Source organism: Etheostoma cragini, chromosome 16, assembly GCF_013103735.1.
Source record: "Etheostoma cragini isolate CJK2018 chromosome 16, CSU_Ecrag_1.0, whole genome shotgun sequence".
In the NCBI taxonomy this organism is placed as follows: Eukaryota; Metazoa; Chordata; class Actinopteri; order Perciformes; family Percidae; genus Etheostoma; species Etheostoma cragini.
In genome coordinates, this window is record NC_048422.1 from 4264814 (window position 1) to 4281896 (window position 17083).

At 39.7% G+C, this 17083-nt stretch overlaps 1 protein-coding gene across 4 annotated transcripts in view; it reads left to right on the top strand.

Annotated features, from left to right (window-relative positions):
* Window positions 1–16139, top strand: part of slc25a25b (solute carrier family 25 member 25b) — a 21060-nt gene extending 4921 nt beyond the window's left edge. The window contains exons 1-11 of one of the 4 annotated variants that reach the window (XM_034895520.1): window positions 3468–4082; window positions 6217–6343; window positions 6727–6814; window positions 9401–9436; window positions 9791–9902; window positions 10679–10837; window positions 11373–11525; window positions 11616–11723; window positions 12847–13014; window positions 13098–13248; window positions 13968–16139. In XM_034895520.1, coding sequence (XP_034751411.1) covers window positions 3837–4082; window positions 6217–6343; window positions 6727–6814; window positions 9401–9436; window positions 9791–9902; window positions 10679–10837; window positions 11373–11525; window positions 11616–11723; window positions 12847–13014; window positions 13098–13248; window positions 13968–14152 — 1533 coding nt within the window. In that variant the 5' untranslated portion in view covers window positions 3468–3836 and the 3' untranslated portion in view covers window positions 14153–16139. Of the gene's footprint in view, window positions 1–3467; window positions 4083–6216; window positions 6344–6726; window positions 6815–9400; window positions 9437–9790; window positions 9903–10678; window positions 10838–11372; window positions 11526–11615; window positions 11724–12846; window positions 13015–13097; window positions 13249–13967 lie in introns of those variants that run through there. The other 3 variants (XM_034895517.1, XM_034895521.1, XM_034895518.1) reach the window with 3 other exon arrangements.
* Window positions 16140–17083: the final 944 nt, after the last annotated feature.

The following is a 17083-nucleotide window of genomic DNA, read 5'->3' on the forward strand; positions in this document are numbered from 1 at the left end:
ATGACAAGTGGTAAGAAGATGGTGTGGGGAACGTTTTACTTAAGGATTGGCTTTATGACTTTGTTTGGGCAGCAAGAGACAGAGCTTTAAAAGGTGACTGTATAATACCAAAACAATATTAAATGCGCATGAATTATTTAATAGAGATCACAAATACTGTATGTAAGTCATGATCGACTGTATAATGCCAAAAACAATATCGAATGAGCATGAATTAGTAATTAAGGAGCACAAATTAGTAAATTGAAAGCCTAAAGGACGAAATAAAACATGTGAGACATGGATAGAAGGGGTGTAAAGATGCATCATGAATCAGTTAAAAATCTACTTATATGTGTAACGATTCCTGTAACAATTCCAACCACAAAAAATAAATAAATTGTGATGCGATTTTTAAACAGCACAGCAGGTAATTAGAGCCTGGACAATAAGGGGTTTTTAAGGCTGATACCGATACAAATATTTGTGTTTTTTTTTAAAAATCTGATACATTGGCCGATATATATAGTTTAAAAAATCCAGAATCTCATTAAAAAAAAAAAAAAAGGTTTCCATAACATTAGTTATTTGTAGTTATTTATGACTTCTCACTAAAATAATATGATAATTTGTATTATTGACAGAACGGAACAGATGAACATCAAAATATATTAAAGTTCTGATAAATAAAATGCATAAAAATACAAACTTAAGATATGAAATTTGATGTCCTTTGAACAAAAACTAAAATAATCACTGTTGCCTGCAGGGACGTTGTAGAGCGTCTTCTGGTGGACAAACTTTGCAACGCCAACACTCAGAACATGGTTGACCGTCCGTTTTTATTTTATTTTTGAAATATTAATTTTTAAAAATCATATATTTATCATTATAAATGATTCTGATGAATTAATATCTTTATTGGTCGGGCTCCACAGGTAATAATAGTGGCTGTTAGTAGCTGGCTTAAACACAGTTGAAAAGCTGACAGCTAAACAGTGTAAAGTGTGACTGTATTCCAGCACCAGGACGTACAACATGTTGTAACATACCCTTCTGCCATATAGTGTTGCTGACCTAGTAATAATTAATTTAGATTTATTTTTTGTTAGTTAAGATAAAATACTCTTTCAGTTGCACTTCTGAAGAGGCTGTTTTTACCCCTGTCTGGCAACACAGACTTAGCTAAAGCATGGCGGGATGAATTGAATCCGAATGAATCGCTTCGAAGCTGCCTGGGACCCAGCCTAACGCACATTGGCTACTGTAAATGCTAATCAACAAGTCCCTCCCTACTCGTTGGCGTTGTCTTGATTGGTTAGTTTTGGGCATATGGAGTGAGATTGGTTACGGAAAGAATACCAGGGTCGGCCAATAAGAGGCGATGTAGGATTGGACATGTCTTCACCATCAAATTTCGTTAAAAAGAGCTTTTGGTGATGGTGACCTCGGCTGGATGGATGAGACCAAACACAGCGGAGACTAGTTTTTCGACTGAGAATACACTACCGAGAAGGTTTTCTTTCCGAGTGTGGCTCTTAGCAGCCCTGGGCTGAGTCAGCTAATTTAGCAGCTGTACAGCTAACTGAATTCACTAGCTAATGGCAGCTTACTACAGTTAGTGGTTACTTTAGTTAGCTGCTGTAGTACAGTTTTTGCAACGCTAACGTTATCTGTTCAAAATTCATTAAATAACCTCGGTACTGCATTCACTGTTGTCAAACTGGTCCTATAACTTTTAAGGCATCTTAATGACAAGTCCAAATGGTTCCACTTTACCTGATGTGATGGATATTATTCATGACACCGTCATATATAATCATATAATCATATATAATAATGAAATGAAATCAAAACTTTATGACAGGTTGAAATTGTTTTACTTTACTTGAGGACAAGGGAAGTATACATGACACAATTGTAATGCTGTCATGACAGACAATGTAAAAAAACAACCACTTAACGATATTGTAATGTAATATTAACACATAAAGCTAAATAGTTTATTAAAGTTTGATAATTGGGCCCACCTTGACATATTTACTACTTACAGTATGTTGTCTAGGTTAATGTCAAGTTGTCATTACAAAGACATTGACAGGTTAAGTTAATTTAATACATCCATGGTCCAAAGGGTTGAAAATCTGCAACGCTATTTCTTTAGCTTTTCGCTTAGCGCAGCGCTATTGAAACCATAGAGACTGTTAAGCCGCGTCATTCTCTCCTGGTCCCAGTATGGTCACTTCTGGCTCCAAAATACCAAGATGGCGATGGCAAAAATGCAAACTCGTCTTCAAAGTCTAGACCGTAAAATAAATGGACACAGCAACGCCTTAGACTTTGACGGAGACCAGTGAAGGATATTAGAAGCTTTCTTCCGGCGATGGCTGAGTGTTACTGCGCAACCTCCAACTGAGCTTGACGACGTAGATGTGACGTGAGCAACCTATCTGAAAGTTTTAAGTCTTCTGGTATCTGTGCCAAGATAAATCTCAATAATTCCTTATCAGCAGAGACGGAGAGCGTAGGTATACTGTATGTTAGGAGATAATATACTAATAGGTCAATAATTGCTAGCTAAAATGCTAGTTAACATTAGTAATTAAACTTAAACAGCTAATGTAAGTCCAAACTGCCTGCAAGCTATTCCTGACTATACGGTCATTTCTGTGGGACAGAAAGCCACATAGTTATGACACAATCAATTAGCCTATTTTTATAACGGCTGCTACAGAGCCATAACGTGAGATACAAGGTAATACATATTGTACATTCTTGTGTTTTGTAGAAAAAAACAATGGGCAAATAGAGTCTTTAAACGCTACAGTTGTGAAGTTATTTGCTGTCCAAGTTACGCCAAAAGGAATGGCCGTCAATGGGATGCTAATGGAAAGTGATGGCTTGTTGGCCTAAGAATCTCCCCATAGGGGGTACGCTTTCCTTTGCTCGCTTATCCCCTTGATTCAAAGCAGCAGTCCACAATCAAATGGCTGACGTCAATAATGCTACCTCCATTATTTCTTACGGTCTGTGGTTGAGAATGACAGCGGAGCTCGGTTCTCGGGTGGATAGGGTTGCCAGCTGGATGCTGACGGTGTACTTGGAATGACTCAGGGGGATTGCAGGAGGATAATGCGGGAGGGAGTAGGTAGGCATCACTCAGCAGAATTTTGCTGCTGCGAGGGAAGCGTAGAAGGGGAAACCCTGCTCTTCTCACCCCACCTCTCTTCCACTCTGGCTGACGATTGAAGGCATAAATTCATTTTTGTGCTGCTATCCTGTCCTCCATTGGCTGAGTGGCTCTTTCATGGCTTGACAGTCAAACCTGCTAGTATGGGCTGCGGTGATTGGTCAGCCTCAGCTGCAGTGATGATGCAGCTTTCTGGAGGCTCTCTCAATACATTTCTCTGGATGCTGATACTAAGGGGCAAATCCTGACCGGCTTCTGCTGCTGCTGCTGCTCCTGCAATCATTTTAAATAATCTTAACAGAAGTTACTCACAGGATGAAATTCTAGGTTTGATAAATGGCGAACCAATCATGCCTCAGAAGTGAAATGAGTTAAGAGCATTTTTATCCTGCTGCTTTTGTTTGTTATCTGTGGACCTGAACCTGGACGTCTTTTTAGCTGAGTGTTTTAAATGAGAAAGAGATCCAGTAACAAGATGACACACTGAGCTGGAGCAGTGTAGTGGAAGAAATTGGAGGAGTCCTCCTTACAGCCCCGCATTGTTCAGCTTTTTCTTCACTTGTTCTGCTAGTTCAACTCTTTGTTTCAGCCAACAGACACAGTTAAGTGTCCTTGTTGGGTTTGATGAAAGGCTATTCACCCAGACACAGTAAGCCCCAGTTTGAGGATGATGCAGAGCATGCTGACTTTCCTGTGCCAGAGTCTTTTTGGCAGGACGCATTGTAAGCCTGCCGAAACTCAATTTCCAGGTGAAAAAGAGACTGAGGCTGCTGGGAACTGCATAGAGCTACAAGCTGGTCTCCAGGAAAAGACTGCACACTCCTCTAACCGTACAAAAACCGGCAGCACTAGTGTTACTCCAAAAAATACCACAGTATTACTCATGGTGGCACCGCCCACGGATCTTCAACAGGTAGGATAAAGCAGGTGGCTGGACCCCTGACCACCATCAGGTTTTAAATGATTCTGTAGTGTATCTCTACTGAATGGGTTGGCACAGAATTTGGTGATCTTTATGGGCCTAACAGGTTCAAAGCACCGCTGTGCAGCCTTACAGAGCCGCTGAGCTTACTCTTGTTAACCTGTATTTACCCACTCTTGGCTCACTGAGCTAAAGGTTATTTTCCAGAAATAAACTACTACCTACTCAGACACCTACATTTGGAAGCTGTCAAGTACATCCACACGGTTTTCTCTTACGTCAACAGGATTTCATCAGTTCATAGGAGAAGTCAATACAAAGCTGATAATGTGCAGTTGCTCGCACTGTGTTTGATGCCCTATAATTTAGTGTGCAACAAATGGAAAATAAATTTGCTTCCATCTTGTCTAGTGCCTTAATGTAGTCGTTTTTTTTACTTTGGTCAAGGCACAACTGTAATTTAAGGAATTGAAAATATTGTTTTCCTTTCTTTGTATGTTATTGAAAACCGTTTGGATTTGATTGAGGAGTAAGAATGAGATCATTTGACACTTTTAGAGATAAAGGTCACTGCCACAAACACTGGAACACTGAGTGTTGAGATGTAACAAATGCAAGTAAATAATTTATTTTATGCTTGTAAGATTCTGAGAAAAAGAACGGCGTCATGTAAATGCTATATTCACCCTTGGTCTGCTCACCAACAGCAGAGAACCAAGTCAATGTTACTGCTTACTCAGTAGCAATGTTTCTATCTAATTGTCAAGTGAATTTTAAGCTGACTTTTAAAATGTGGCCTGGCCTATAACTTAGGTACCCATAAGGTAGCCATCCACCGATACAGTTTAAAGATTCACTGTGCCACATTTTAACATTAAAACATGACGTATAAATCTATAAAAGATGTCAACAATATTTATTTTAAAAGCCTAGTATTGTAAGCACAATAAAATGGTATGTATAGGCTTCAGTCTGCCCTATAAGTTACTGTAGGCCCAGTTTAATATCCAATTCTATTTTATACAACATATGTAGTAAGGGGTCTCTGCGCTGACTCTTTTTTTAGCTGAGGGGTTCTTGCCGTAATAAATGTTGAAGACATAATTTTGAAAGGTTCTATACTTTTTTCATTTCTTTTTATTTTAGGTGTATTTCACATTTGTGCAACAAATCTCCAATGTACAGCATCACAGCATGTAAAGCTATTTCCATTTCCAATGCCCGTCCCTAAAAGGGCTTTTAACCAGTAATTAAAACAACATTAAACATTGCCATAATTAAAATATATAAAGCACATAAACAGATCAGTGACAAATGGACTTGTCTGCGACCATGACATAGCACAGTTCCACTATTGCATTTGCATTACAATGCTATGATAACTAAAGTATGAAAAACTTCTTCTATAACCCTTTAGGGTCTAGATTTTTCTCTCCAGTCGGTGCACCCAGCTGTTCCTTCCCTTAGGTAGCAATTTCCTGCCAGTAAGTGTATATTCATACTCCAGTAAACTCTAATTCCTTGTAAAAATCTTTCCTTTTGGCTTGGCAGGCTATATTGGCCAAAAGCACCCTGAGCTGTGTAAGATTACTAATAACCCGATGTGATGGCTGTAAAGTGGTCTAAACTGCAGGCTGAGTCAACAGTGCACAGATGGCAAGAGATGGTGGAAGCGTCCACATTCTGACCTACTGTTTGTCACAATATTCTGTTCTCAAAGCTATATGGCTTTCTTTGATAACAGCAGTGAATAAATTCAAGTTAAAGGGATACTTTGTCGATTCAAAATCGGCTCTGTGTCATCTTAGTGTGGGCATTGTGTGCAGATGAATGCGGTTTTGCTTCTGTCCGTGGTGCTGCTTTCTTTGGCGGTCTGTTGAAATCTGGAGGATAATGCAAAAGAACGCTTTCCACGTCATCTGGTGGATCTCAGCAGACATCGCCAAACACTGTTCATCTGCACACACTCACCACACAGAGCAGAATATCTCTTATACTACCATCTCTAATATCCTTTACAGATAATGTTGTCGGATAAATGGCTACAGTAATGCATCTTACTGAAACAGTTAAATACAAAAATGAGCTGTCCCTTAAAGGTTTCTCCTGTCTTTTCTCCTTACAGAAAATAGTGAAAGCAGGAGACAAAGATCTGGACGGACAGTTAGACTTTGAGGAGTTTGTTCATTATCTCAGAGACCACGAGAAGAAACTCCGGCTGGTCTTTAAGAGTCTGGACAAGAAGAACGATGGTAAGAAATGCTGGTACAATTTTTTATATATATATATATATATATATATATATATATATATATATATATAACATAAGAAAAAAGAGGCTGAATGGATTTAGTGCAGAGTGTTCAAAAATAAAAATATAGGTTAGGTTAACGCAAAATGTAGTGTCTATAGGTGGGGGGTTAAGAGTAACTGTCAGTGGGCATCTGGGGCTGTGTTAGTGAGCCTGACTGAGGAGGGGAAGAAACTGTTTGTGTGCCTGCCAGAGGGGAGAAGTCCAAACGCTACACCTCTTTTTAGAGGTTAAGTGTTTCTCATTGTGACTAGTAAACTGACCTACAGTGAATGTGTAAAAGTAGTGGAGTTAATAAACAGCACATTTATTTCTGTGGAGTAGGCCGGATCGACTCGCAAGAAATCATGCAGTCTCTGCGTGACCTGGGACTGAACATCTCCGAGGAACAGGCTGAGAAGATTCTCAAAAGGTGAGGGTAATTCCGTGATCCAGTCTCTAATACACTTAATAGAGCCACATATATAGATTATTATGAACATAGATAAATGATGGTCAGTTGCTGTTTGTGTGTATTTGTGATGTCTTCTTTCTTTTTTATTGCATGGTGTATGTCACATTAGTATGCATGTGATCTGATTTAGAGGAGCTACACACAACAGTTGAGAGACAAGGAATCTCTCTCTCTCTGTCTGTCTGTGCATGTCTCGAGAACCATTCATCGGCTCTGCTTCACACCAATGGCGTAGTTTGGTGCAATTTGGACACACAACACGGTTGGATTCTGGTAAACTGTAAATAAATGAGCAAACAGCTGTGCAGCAGCGGGGTGTGGCTTCACGGCTCTGCTGACTGAGTCAAGCAGGTCGTCCACAGCGGCCTACCGGCGGCTCATGACCATATTTGAAAATAAACACCTCCGCTGAATGTATCACACTTTCGAGTGTGACCGAAGTAGCCATGTTTTTGGTGTGTTTTTCAGGGGTGGGTTAAGTGATTTGGGGATTCCAGACAAATACTGTCTTGCTTTACTTTTCCTCTTTTCTCTAACTGGAAAGATACACAAAACTATTAACAGTAAAACTATTAATACTGCACAGTACATGAATGAATGAATGTTTATTTTGTGGGTCACTTACATGATCATTGGAATATTCAGACACATCAACTAACAACAAACCCATCATTCTGGCACAATACAAAAATATCAACTAAACATTAAATATATACATTATCTGAAACAAATCTCCCACAAATAACGCAATATATCACAATAAGACAAAAAAACACCTGCATTCAAATGTTTACTTAAACAAGTCCCTCTATGAGGTTTTCTTAACACTAAAATGCGCCCCTCCAGACTGCCTATGGTCCCCTAGTGACTAGTAGTGGTGATAGGTGTAAACCGAGCCCTGGGTATCCTGCTCTGCCTTTGAGAAAATGAAAGCTCTGATGGTCCGATTCGGAATCTTGCTCCTTATGAGGTCATAAGGGGCAAGGTTACCTCCCCTTACCGGTTTTGCCCGCCCAGAGAATTAGGCCCCCCCATGAGAGAAAGACTTCAGAGCTTTTAAACAAACAAAGTGCAGTTGGTCAAGGCCACACCCCCAGCCTCCACCTTTTAAAAGTACACAGTAAGCCAGTAGTATACGGTTAAGTTATGCTTTGGGGGCCTTCTGTAAGTTAATTCGGTCTACAATGAGTTATAATAGGACCATATACATTATTTTTCATTAGTAAATCTGTATTACTGATAGCTGTTTGGGTCCCTTGTAGTTGGGGCCCCAGGCAGTTGCCTACTTTTACCTAATGGTAAAGTCTGCTCTTGATGTTTTCTCCTGTGAAGGGACACGACTTGGTTGTGTGACGCAACTATGTCATGGCAGTAGGGGTTTTAAATTGAAAACTGATCAAAATTAGCTTTTGATTTTGATAGTTCAAATCAAAAGCAGGATCCGTGATTTCCCCAGGATTTTTTTTCACTCCATTCCCGCATCTATTTGTTCAATTTGAAAAACTCAAACTGTTTTTGTAAAGTACACATCCGATCTCGCTGCTTTACTCGCATGGGTAAGACACGCACACACACACACAGAGATTCCTCAATTTATTAGATCTATACAAACAGGCCTCTATGTAAATAAAAAGGAAATAATCTTTAAAAAAAATGACATGAAGCCCAAATTTCAACAAAAGAAGGGCATTTCAGGAAAAAATAATTATCCCAAATATCTATAAATTCAAACTTAACACTCATGGAGATAGTAATTCTTTACATTACATTGATTTCATAAATGATATGATACCAGTCCTGTACAGATGGGGGTCCGTCTTAAGACATTTCTTTGCTTTTCTGGATGCTGTGCTCATTTTAAAAAATACTTATTTTAATTTAAAATGCGCATGTGCTGATTGCAGGAGCTTAAAGTACTAGTGTCTTTTTAAAGTTAAAGAGGCGCTTTTTTCTTTCATATTAATTTAAAGGCTGCAGCAGCGCAAGATTAAATACACCGAGATTACATGCATGTCACGCTGTACCTTTTTAAATGATGGTAAATGTATTGCTTAACTATTCTTTGCAAAAAGAAAATGAAATCCTTTGGGTAAAACAGAAAAACCTTTTTACATTTAAGGAGATCCTTCTCATGTCAGATTAGTTTTAGTCCACAATCGGTCAATCACTGATGCTCTTTCTTCCTTAACCCATGGCTTTTCAACTCAGCACTGTTCTCCAGCAGCCTCACACCATTTCACACACCAGGCGCCAAATATCGTGCAAGCATTAGGGCTCGTTCCCTAACTGTCCTGTTTGAATTAAAAGGTAGAAACATTTACACTGTGGCCACCTGTGTCTGAACGACAAAGAAGTTCGGCCGATGAAGCAAGCAATGTTACACGTTCCATGTCTAAAAAGGGCTTTGGTCTTATATGAACTTTTAGTTCTATCTATCAGCAGCAACTTGCCCATGTTGTTTTGGCTTGGTGTGATCCTTGTCTAGTTCCTCTAACCGTCTGTCTGTTTGTCTGTCTGTCTGTTCTTCTCTCTGGCTGAACTCAGAATCAGGAGGGGTCATATCTGGGCCCCTATCTTGTAGTAAGTAGTAGATTCTATAGTCTGCTTGCTCAGCCAGTGCTACCCTCATCATCACTGCAGTCTGTCTAGTTTGTGTAATTCAGTTACCAGCTGCCATTTTATACAGGGATTCAAGATGGAAAATGAAACAAATATCACATTGGCAAAACAAAGAAATGCTGAGGTAATATGGTGAAGCATCCTGTCACAATGCACTTGAACTCATAAAGGAAGCCATGGGAACAAGTGTTGCCATTGTTGAGAAGGAACAGTGCATGCGAGCAGATAGCTTGTTCTTTCTACTGTCTAAAACTGTCAAATACTAACTAATTAAGTCTGAATCGACTGTTTTTGTGTGTTATTTTAAATCGCCAGTATGGATCAAAATGGCACAATGACGATTGACTGGAATGAGTGGCGGGATTACCACCTCCTGCATCCAGCAGGCAACATCCCTGAGATCATCCTCTACTGGAAACACTCCACGGTACACACTCTTCCTCTCTGCCTCAAAGCAAGGGCAAACAACCATTAAGAGCAGACCCTAAGTCAAAATCTCATCTTTCCTGCTTAATGTATTTGTTGGGGCAATGTGGAAGTAGATGACGAGATAACATTTTTAACACTGTTGCCAGAATGTTACTTTTGAAATGATGAAAATACCAAAGACACATAAGTAGGCACTTTTAGATGCTAGTTGGATTAGTTAGAATGTAACTTGGATTATATTTTTCAGCTTAAATTAAAGGCAAAATCTGCATCCATCCCAAGGTGGTCCTTCATTCAGTTGCAAAGTGACCGCAGGAACTGGCGATTTTTAGCTTAGAAAGGGCAGATTATGGATGTTTTTCTTGTTTTAACACCATATGGAAACCTACAACTTATCATGTTATAACGAGGAAAGTATAATTAACATTTGTTAGGTTTGTGTAGTAATGATAGTTTTGTGATATACAGTAACAAGAAAGTGTATGTTAAGAAACGATTCTTGTAAATACTGAATACTTTGGTATCTGGTAATGAGTATAATATATAATGTGATTTACTTTCTGTAAAAGCATGTAGGCATTTAGAGAACAGCATTTTAGTAGTTGGTAACTATGTGTTATTATTAAAATAATTGGTAAATATATAATGTTACAAATATTCATACAGCACTTATGATTTGTGTTATAACCTGATTTGTTATTTCCCTGGCACTAACTCCATGAAAACTAAGGATTGCGGAGGATCAGCGGCTGAAACTCTCTGCTTCCTCCTCAGATCTTAGATGTTGGGGAGAGTTTGTTGGTGCCTGATGAGTTCACGGCAGAAGAGAAGAAAACAGGAATGTGGTGGCGACACCTAGTGGCTGGAGGGGGGGCTGGTGCTGTGTCCCGAACCTGCACAGCACCACTGGACAGGCTCAAAGTACTTATGCAGGTAAGGCACAACACACGGATGATGATTTAGGGAGTACTCTCAGAGAGGGATATTGTTATTATATATATATAAACTGAACAAAAAGAAATTAATTACTGAACATCACCTTACCTGCAAAAAGTGGGCTGTAAAAAAGAGGGAGATTTTATGGGGTATCAGTTGGAATGGCTTACTCCCCCCCCATACAGGCCTACACCACTAATTCATTCAGTTCAGCTGTTTAATCCATACTCAGTTCAGCTGATTATCTCCTAAGATTAAACGCAGCGAGTAATGCTGTCAGGCAGGGTTATTTGGGTTACCAGGTTGTACCACAACATATCCTACAGTCTGGCCATATCACAGAAACTGTAAAGCACCCATTTGAGTCATATCACTCTGAAATCTGGAGATTAGCGGAATAAGTTACCAATCTGTAGCAGTGCAGGAAAAATGGTTAAAAGTGGGTTGACTCCCACGTAAATCGGGAGTGTTGACAGGTGTGCATCACAGTGTGACTAGATGCTCACGGTGTGTCCTGTTCTGGCCTCTCTAGGTTCACTCCTCCAAGAGCAACAGCATGCGTATGACTGGAGGCTTTGTCCAGATGATCCGGGAGGGTGGTGTGAGGTCACTGTGGCGAGGTAACGGCATCAATGTCATCAAAATAGCCCCTGAGTCAGCTATTAAGTTCATGGCCTACGAACAGGTATGCAGCAACACAGCTCTGACTCCAATAAGCTGTTCATTTTATTTCACATTATTGTTGTTATATGACAAAACATGTCCTGTTTGTCAGATTAAACGATTAATTGGAAGTAACCAGGAGACGTTGGGCATCACAGAGAGGCTGGTGGCAGGCTCTCTAGCTGGTGCAAGCGCCCAGAGCAGCATCTACCCCATGGAGGTAAGAGATCAGTGAGCACTGACAGAATAAAACCTTTTTAAGCAAGACCTCAAAATAACTATTGTATTTATTCTGTAAATGTCATTTAGCAACTAATTACTCAATATGTTTGAATGCTGAAAGAAATCAGATCTTCACATCAGACTCCCATACCTCCAGTTATGCATAAAGTAGTTTATGTAAATGATGACAACAACACAAGGTATTTTAAGGTCCCATGGTATGAAAATGTCACTTTATGAGTTTTTTTTTTAAACATTAATATGCATTCCCCCAGCCTGCATATGGTCCCTCAGTGGCTAGAAATGGTGATAGGTGTAAACCGAGTCCTGGGTATCCTGCTCTGCCTTTAAGAAAATGAAAGCTCAGATGGACCAATCTGGGATGTTGCCCCTTATGACCTCATAAGGTTACCTCCTCTTTCTCAACTTGGCCCGCCCAGAGAATTTGGCCCACCCATAAGAGAGAGAGACATCATGGCTTTCAAACAAGCTAAGTGGCAGTTGGTCAAGGCACACCCCCAACCTCCACCTTGCCCCCCCTCCTCAAAAGCTACAGACTCAGAAATGGCACATACTAAGGAAAGCTTATTGTGGGACTGGCTCTAGTGGCTGTAATTCTGCACCAAGGCTGAATTTTGGAAAAGAGACTTCAGATACGGTATTATATGACTATGTCATGGGACCTTTAATAAAAAGCATGATAGATATACAGTTGTGGTCAAAGGTTTACGTAAACTTGTCATGGCAGGCGGGAGTTTCCAATCATTTCTACAACTCTTACTTTTCTGCCATGGAATTATTGGAGCACAGATATGTCTTAGTCACAAAAACATTCATGAATTCTGGCAGCCTCTTAGCCTGTGGGGATGTAAAACATGTTTAACTTTCGACCCTGACACCCGTGTTCCAGTAGCTTGTATTTCACTATAAAGCTGTTTATTGGTTGTCGTTGGTTGACTCTTGACCATTCATTTTGTTTCTTACTTTAGATTTTCAGTGGGGGATTGTGGTCTATGCATGTGTTGATGAGCAAGTGAAGGTGTGAGTCTAGATGGGTAAAATTAGGTGTACTGGGGTTTATAAGGGAGAGCTTTCATTAAAAGTCAAAGTCTGTCTCTCAGGTCTTGAAGACACGATTAGCCCTGGGGAGGACAGGCCAGTACTTGGGCATTGTGGATTGTGCCAAACATATCTTTAAGAAGGAGGGCGTGGCTGCTTTCTATAAGGGCTATGTCCCCAACATGCTGGGCATCATCCCCTATGCTGGCATCGACCTGGCTGTCTATGAGGTGTGTGGTTGTTTTCATTGGATAACTTCTTAATTGTTTTTTTGTAAATATTTTGACCTATTTGCTCTCTTCTTTTTTGTCAGACTCTGAAGAATTACTGGCTGCAGTGCTTTGCCACAGAGAGCGCTAATCCAGGAGTGTTTGTGCTCCTGGCTTGTGGCACCACTTCCAGCACGTGTGGCCAGCTAGCCAGCTACCCACTGGCCCTGGTCAGGACTCGAATGCAGGCACAAGGTCAGTCACTGCAGAACTCTGGAGGAATGTAGGTAGCTCACCTTGTAGAGCACCCACCTCCCACTGGTTTGACTCCGACCTGCGGCCCTTTGCTGCATGTCCTTCCCCATCTATCTACTCTTTCATGACTTCATCTGTCCTTTCACATAGAGGCCTAAAATGTTCTTTAATTTGACACCATTAATATTGCAAATCTAACTAATATCATAAACATTGCTTATTGGCCAAGACCGCAAAATCAAACTTAAAGCTGATATTTCTGCAAGCTTTGTCAAAAATAAAGTTTTCTTTGTTTGAGGTGTATGTATAGTTCAGGGAACTTGGATTGTAAAATGAACACATGCGTCATTTTCCTCAGTGTGGTTTCTCTGGGTACTGGGGCCACATTACTTCTATCAGAAACTCAGACGGCAGCGGTAAATATCCCTGCGGGATCTCTCTACGAGAGCTGTCCTGTCTATCCTTGGCTCTGCTGTCCTTTTAGAAACAATACAGGTAGCAGCAGCAACCTTTGTTTAAAGCATGTATAGAGTTCTTATGTGAAATGATTGTATAATGACTTCAGAATCCAGATTGGAGCATCTGTATTACGCATGGTGCATGATGATTGTCCGTACAGTAAGATTCATGTGTACTGAAGGCACGGCAGAAGGCAACACAGGAGTAGCATTATGTGTGGTGCAGTGTTGGATGAGCCTGTCTTCCTCTGTTTTCCTCAGCAACACTGGAAGGGGGTCCTCAAATGACCATGAAGGCCCTGTTCAGACACATTGTTAGGACCGAGGGGCCCATGGGACTTTACCGAGGCTTGGCACCCAACTTCATGAAGGTCATTCCATCTGTCAGCATCAGCTACGTGGTCTACGAGTACCTCAAGATTGCCCTGGGGGTCCAGTCAAAGTGAGCTGGGCGGCATAGTGAGGAGCTCAAGAGGCCAAATGTTTTGGGTTTTTTTGCTTTTTTTTGTGCTGAAGATTTCCGGCATTGGGCTCGAAAAAGCCGCAGCTAACATTTAACATTTTATAAAATGTGAAATTCCAGTGTTAAAGGATTAACGTGAAATGATGTGAATGATGAGGAATGAGAACTTTAAAAAGCTGAAAGAGAGGCTGATGAAGACTTCCAAGATGGAGAAAACTACTTGAGAAAACAATTTCTGTTTGTTGCTCTTATTTAAATGTCTTTAAGCACGCTTGCTTCAACAAGACAAACGTTTACATTGAATTAATTAAGTTAGTTTACTGGGGTACCAGTAAATTGATGTCATGTTGCCATGTGGCAGGTGTAGTCCTGCTGGTCTGTGTAAAGGATGAATCTTAAAGGGCTTTGCTAAGGCAGATAACCTCTGACCTCAGTCCATACTCTTTTTAATATTGTTTTGGCTTTCGAGCACTGTCTCTTGCCCTCTCTCCGCCCAAACAAAGCCACAAAGCCTCGGCTTAATGAAAACAATGCAGTAGCTGTATACTGTTGCTTAACTAGGCTTGAGTAATCCAGCACACAGATGTCAAAAACAAGACCATGAATTTGTTTGGGTCTATCTTTCTCCATGACACCAACCGTGCTGTGTAAATGTGGCAATTACAGGGTAAAGAAACACTGAATTTCCTTTTTCTTTCCCAAGATTCCCAGCTTTTTCAGTTGCTTTAAAAGGTATATTGTGTAGTATTTTATAAAAAAAAGAAGAAAAAAAACATATACAAAAATAATCAATCATCACGTATGCCCCAGTGTCTGGTGACGTTTTTAACTGCAGAGACCCTGCAATCTGCATGTATTTTCTTTTTTTCTTCTTCTGTGTACGGGACGTTTATGGGTGTCAATAAAGATCCTTTGGGCCCAATGTGGGTTTGTAACCCCCAGCCAGTAACAGTGTGCAGGTTGAGCAGCCCGGTCTTATTCCCAGGCACCGCTTTGTCACGCCCCTCGGCCGGCTGTCATACTGACACACTCAATCTCAAAGTGTGTACAGACGTTTCAAAGAAGCCTCTCTGAGATACGCCCCCATTTTTCCTTAAGTCCTGTACAATATATCCAATATTATATTTTTACATCCAGAACAGTTTTACTTTCCACAGGTTTTACAAAATGTAATGGTATCATTAGCTGGATCTTATTTCACCAGCTTGTGAGCTAAAGACATTTTCCATTCTTGGGCGATGTAAACAGGGTTCAAAATTAGCACCATCTGCTAGCCGAATTCTGGTAAAATCTGCAAGTGGCTGGTAGATCTGCTTTATTAACCAGCCAAAACAAAATGGTAATCTATTGAGTGGCTGGTATAATTTGAACATTCACTACCCATTATGTTAGTACATTTTGAACCCTGTCTGTAAGCAAATAGTCCTTTAAATCACACAGCAGCCACATACAAGCAGAGGCAGTCATTCATATATATCTCAATCCATAGATATAAAGATAGTTTTATATCTATGGAGGCAGCACCTGACTGATGCCTGTGTCAAATGAGAGACAGATTCCCATGAGTGCCTTGTGTGCCTATCTTAAATGCACTTAAACACTAAGAGGTGGAGTCTGTGGAACATTGAATGCACTTTAAGGTACTCTGCTTAATTCCTGTTATTTATTTTCACAAAAAAAAAATTAAAGACTGAATTTGTGATCTATTGATTCTGCTGAATGTATTCCAGTCTCTTTTGGATTTTAGAGTAATTATGGTCTTGGTAAAAACCTTAGTTTTAGAGTTAGAGAAGTAACTCTGATATGGTTTAAAATTCAACGCCTCAATGATGTAGAACCCCAAAGTGTTCAGTGCTAAATTAAACATAACAAACTATTTAATCATATGAATCAATGTTGTAAAATATTTAAATGAACCAACATTTTGTGAAATAATTGAAGAAATTATTAAAACTCCACTCTATTATAAATTGATTTGCCATCATTCATTTGTTTCTCATTTTGATTTCATTGGGGGTGGGAGTAGATACTTTTTCTTTCAAAATTATACATATTTAAACAAGAAATTACAATTGTTTTAGTTTGTTTTATGTCAGAATAAAGCCACATGAGTACCTCACATTAAATAAAGAGTTACTTTGCACCACTGTCAAAAGAATAGAATCACGCAATCTATTGGATCCACTGAAGAAGAGCATTAATGACTATTGTTGACATCAAATGTAGTGAAGTAGAAGTACCTCAAAGTATGTGTGTGTGTGTGTGTGTGTGTGTGTGTGTGTGTGTGTGTGTGTGTGTGTGTGTGTGTGTGTGTGTGTGTGTGTGTGTGTGTGTGTGTGTGTGTGTGTGTGTGTGTGTGTGTGTGTGTGTGAGTGTGTGTGAGTGAGTGTCCATCCAAACCTTTGACTGGTAACCATGACTCATATGGTCACTCCATAGACAGTAAAAAAGATGGATGAACAGATCCCGTTGCTTTGGACGGACACCAGTAAAGTCTAGATTAGAAAAAACTCACTACCCTAGACTTGCTTTTAATTGATTTTATTGTTTTTTTAATATCTTTTAAATAGATTTTTATATGAATTTTGAGCACTTTGTAACTGGTTTTGAAACACGCTTTATAAAAAAAAATATTACATATTAAATGATTAATAGCTGCTTAACGTCCAACCCTTAGTCAACATCAACAGTAGGTATAAGAGATGTTTTCCAATAAAATGTTTACCATCAATACTTTAGAAATCTGCTCTGCATCAGGAGTGACATCTCTAAGTGAAATGAAGATACTGTATTCACGTAGTGTACATCTAAACAGACAACCTAAATTTTGAAAACTTCAAATATACAGTGGGTACGGAAAGTATTCAGACCCCTTTAAATTTTTCACTCTTTGTTTCATTGCAGCCATTTTCCA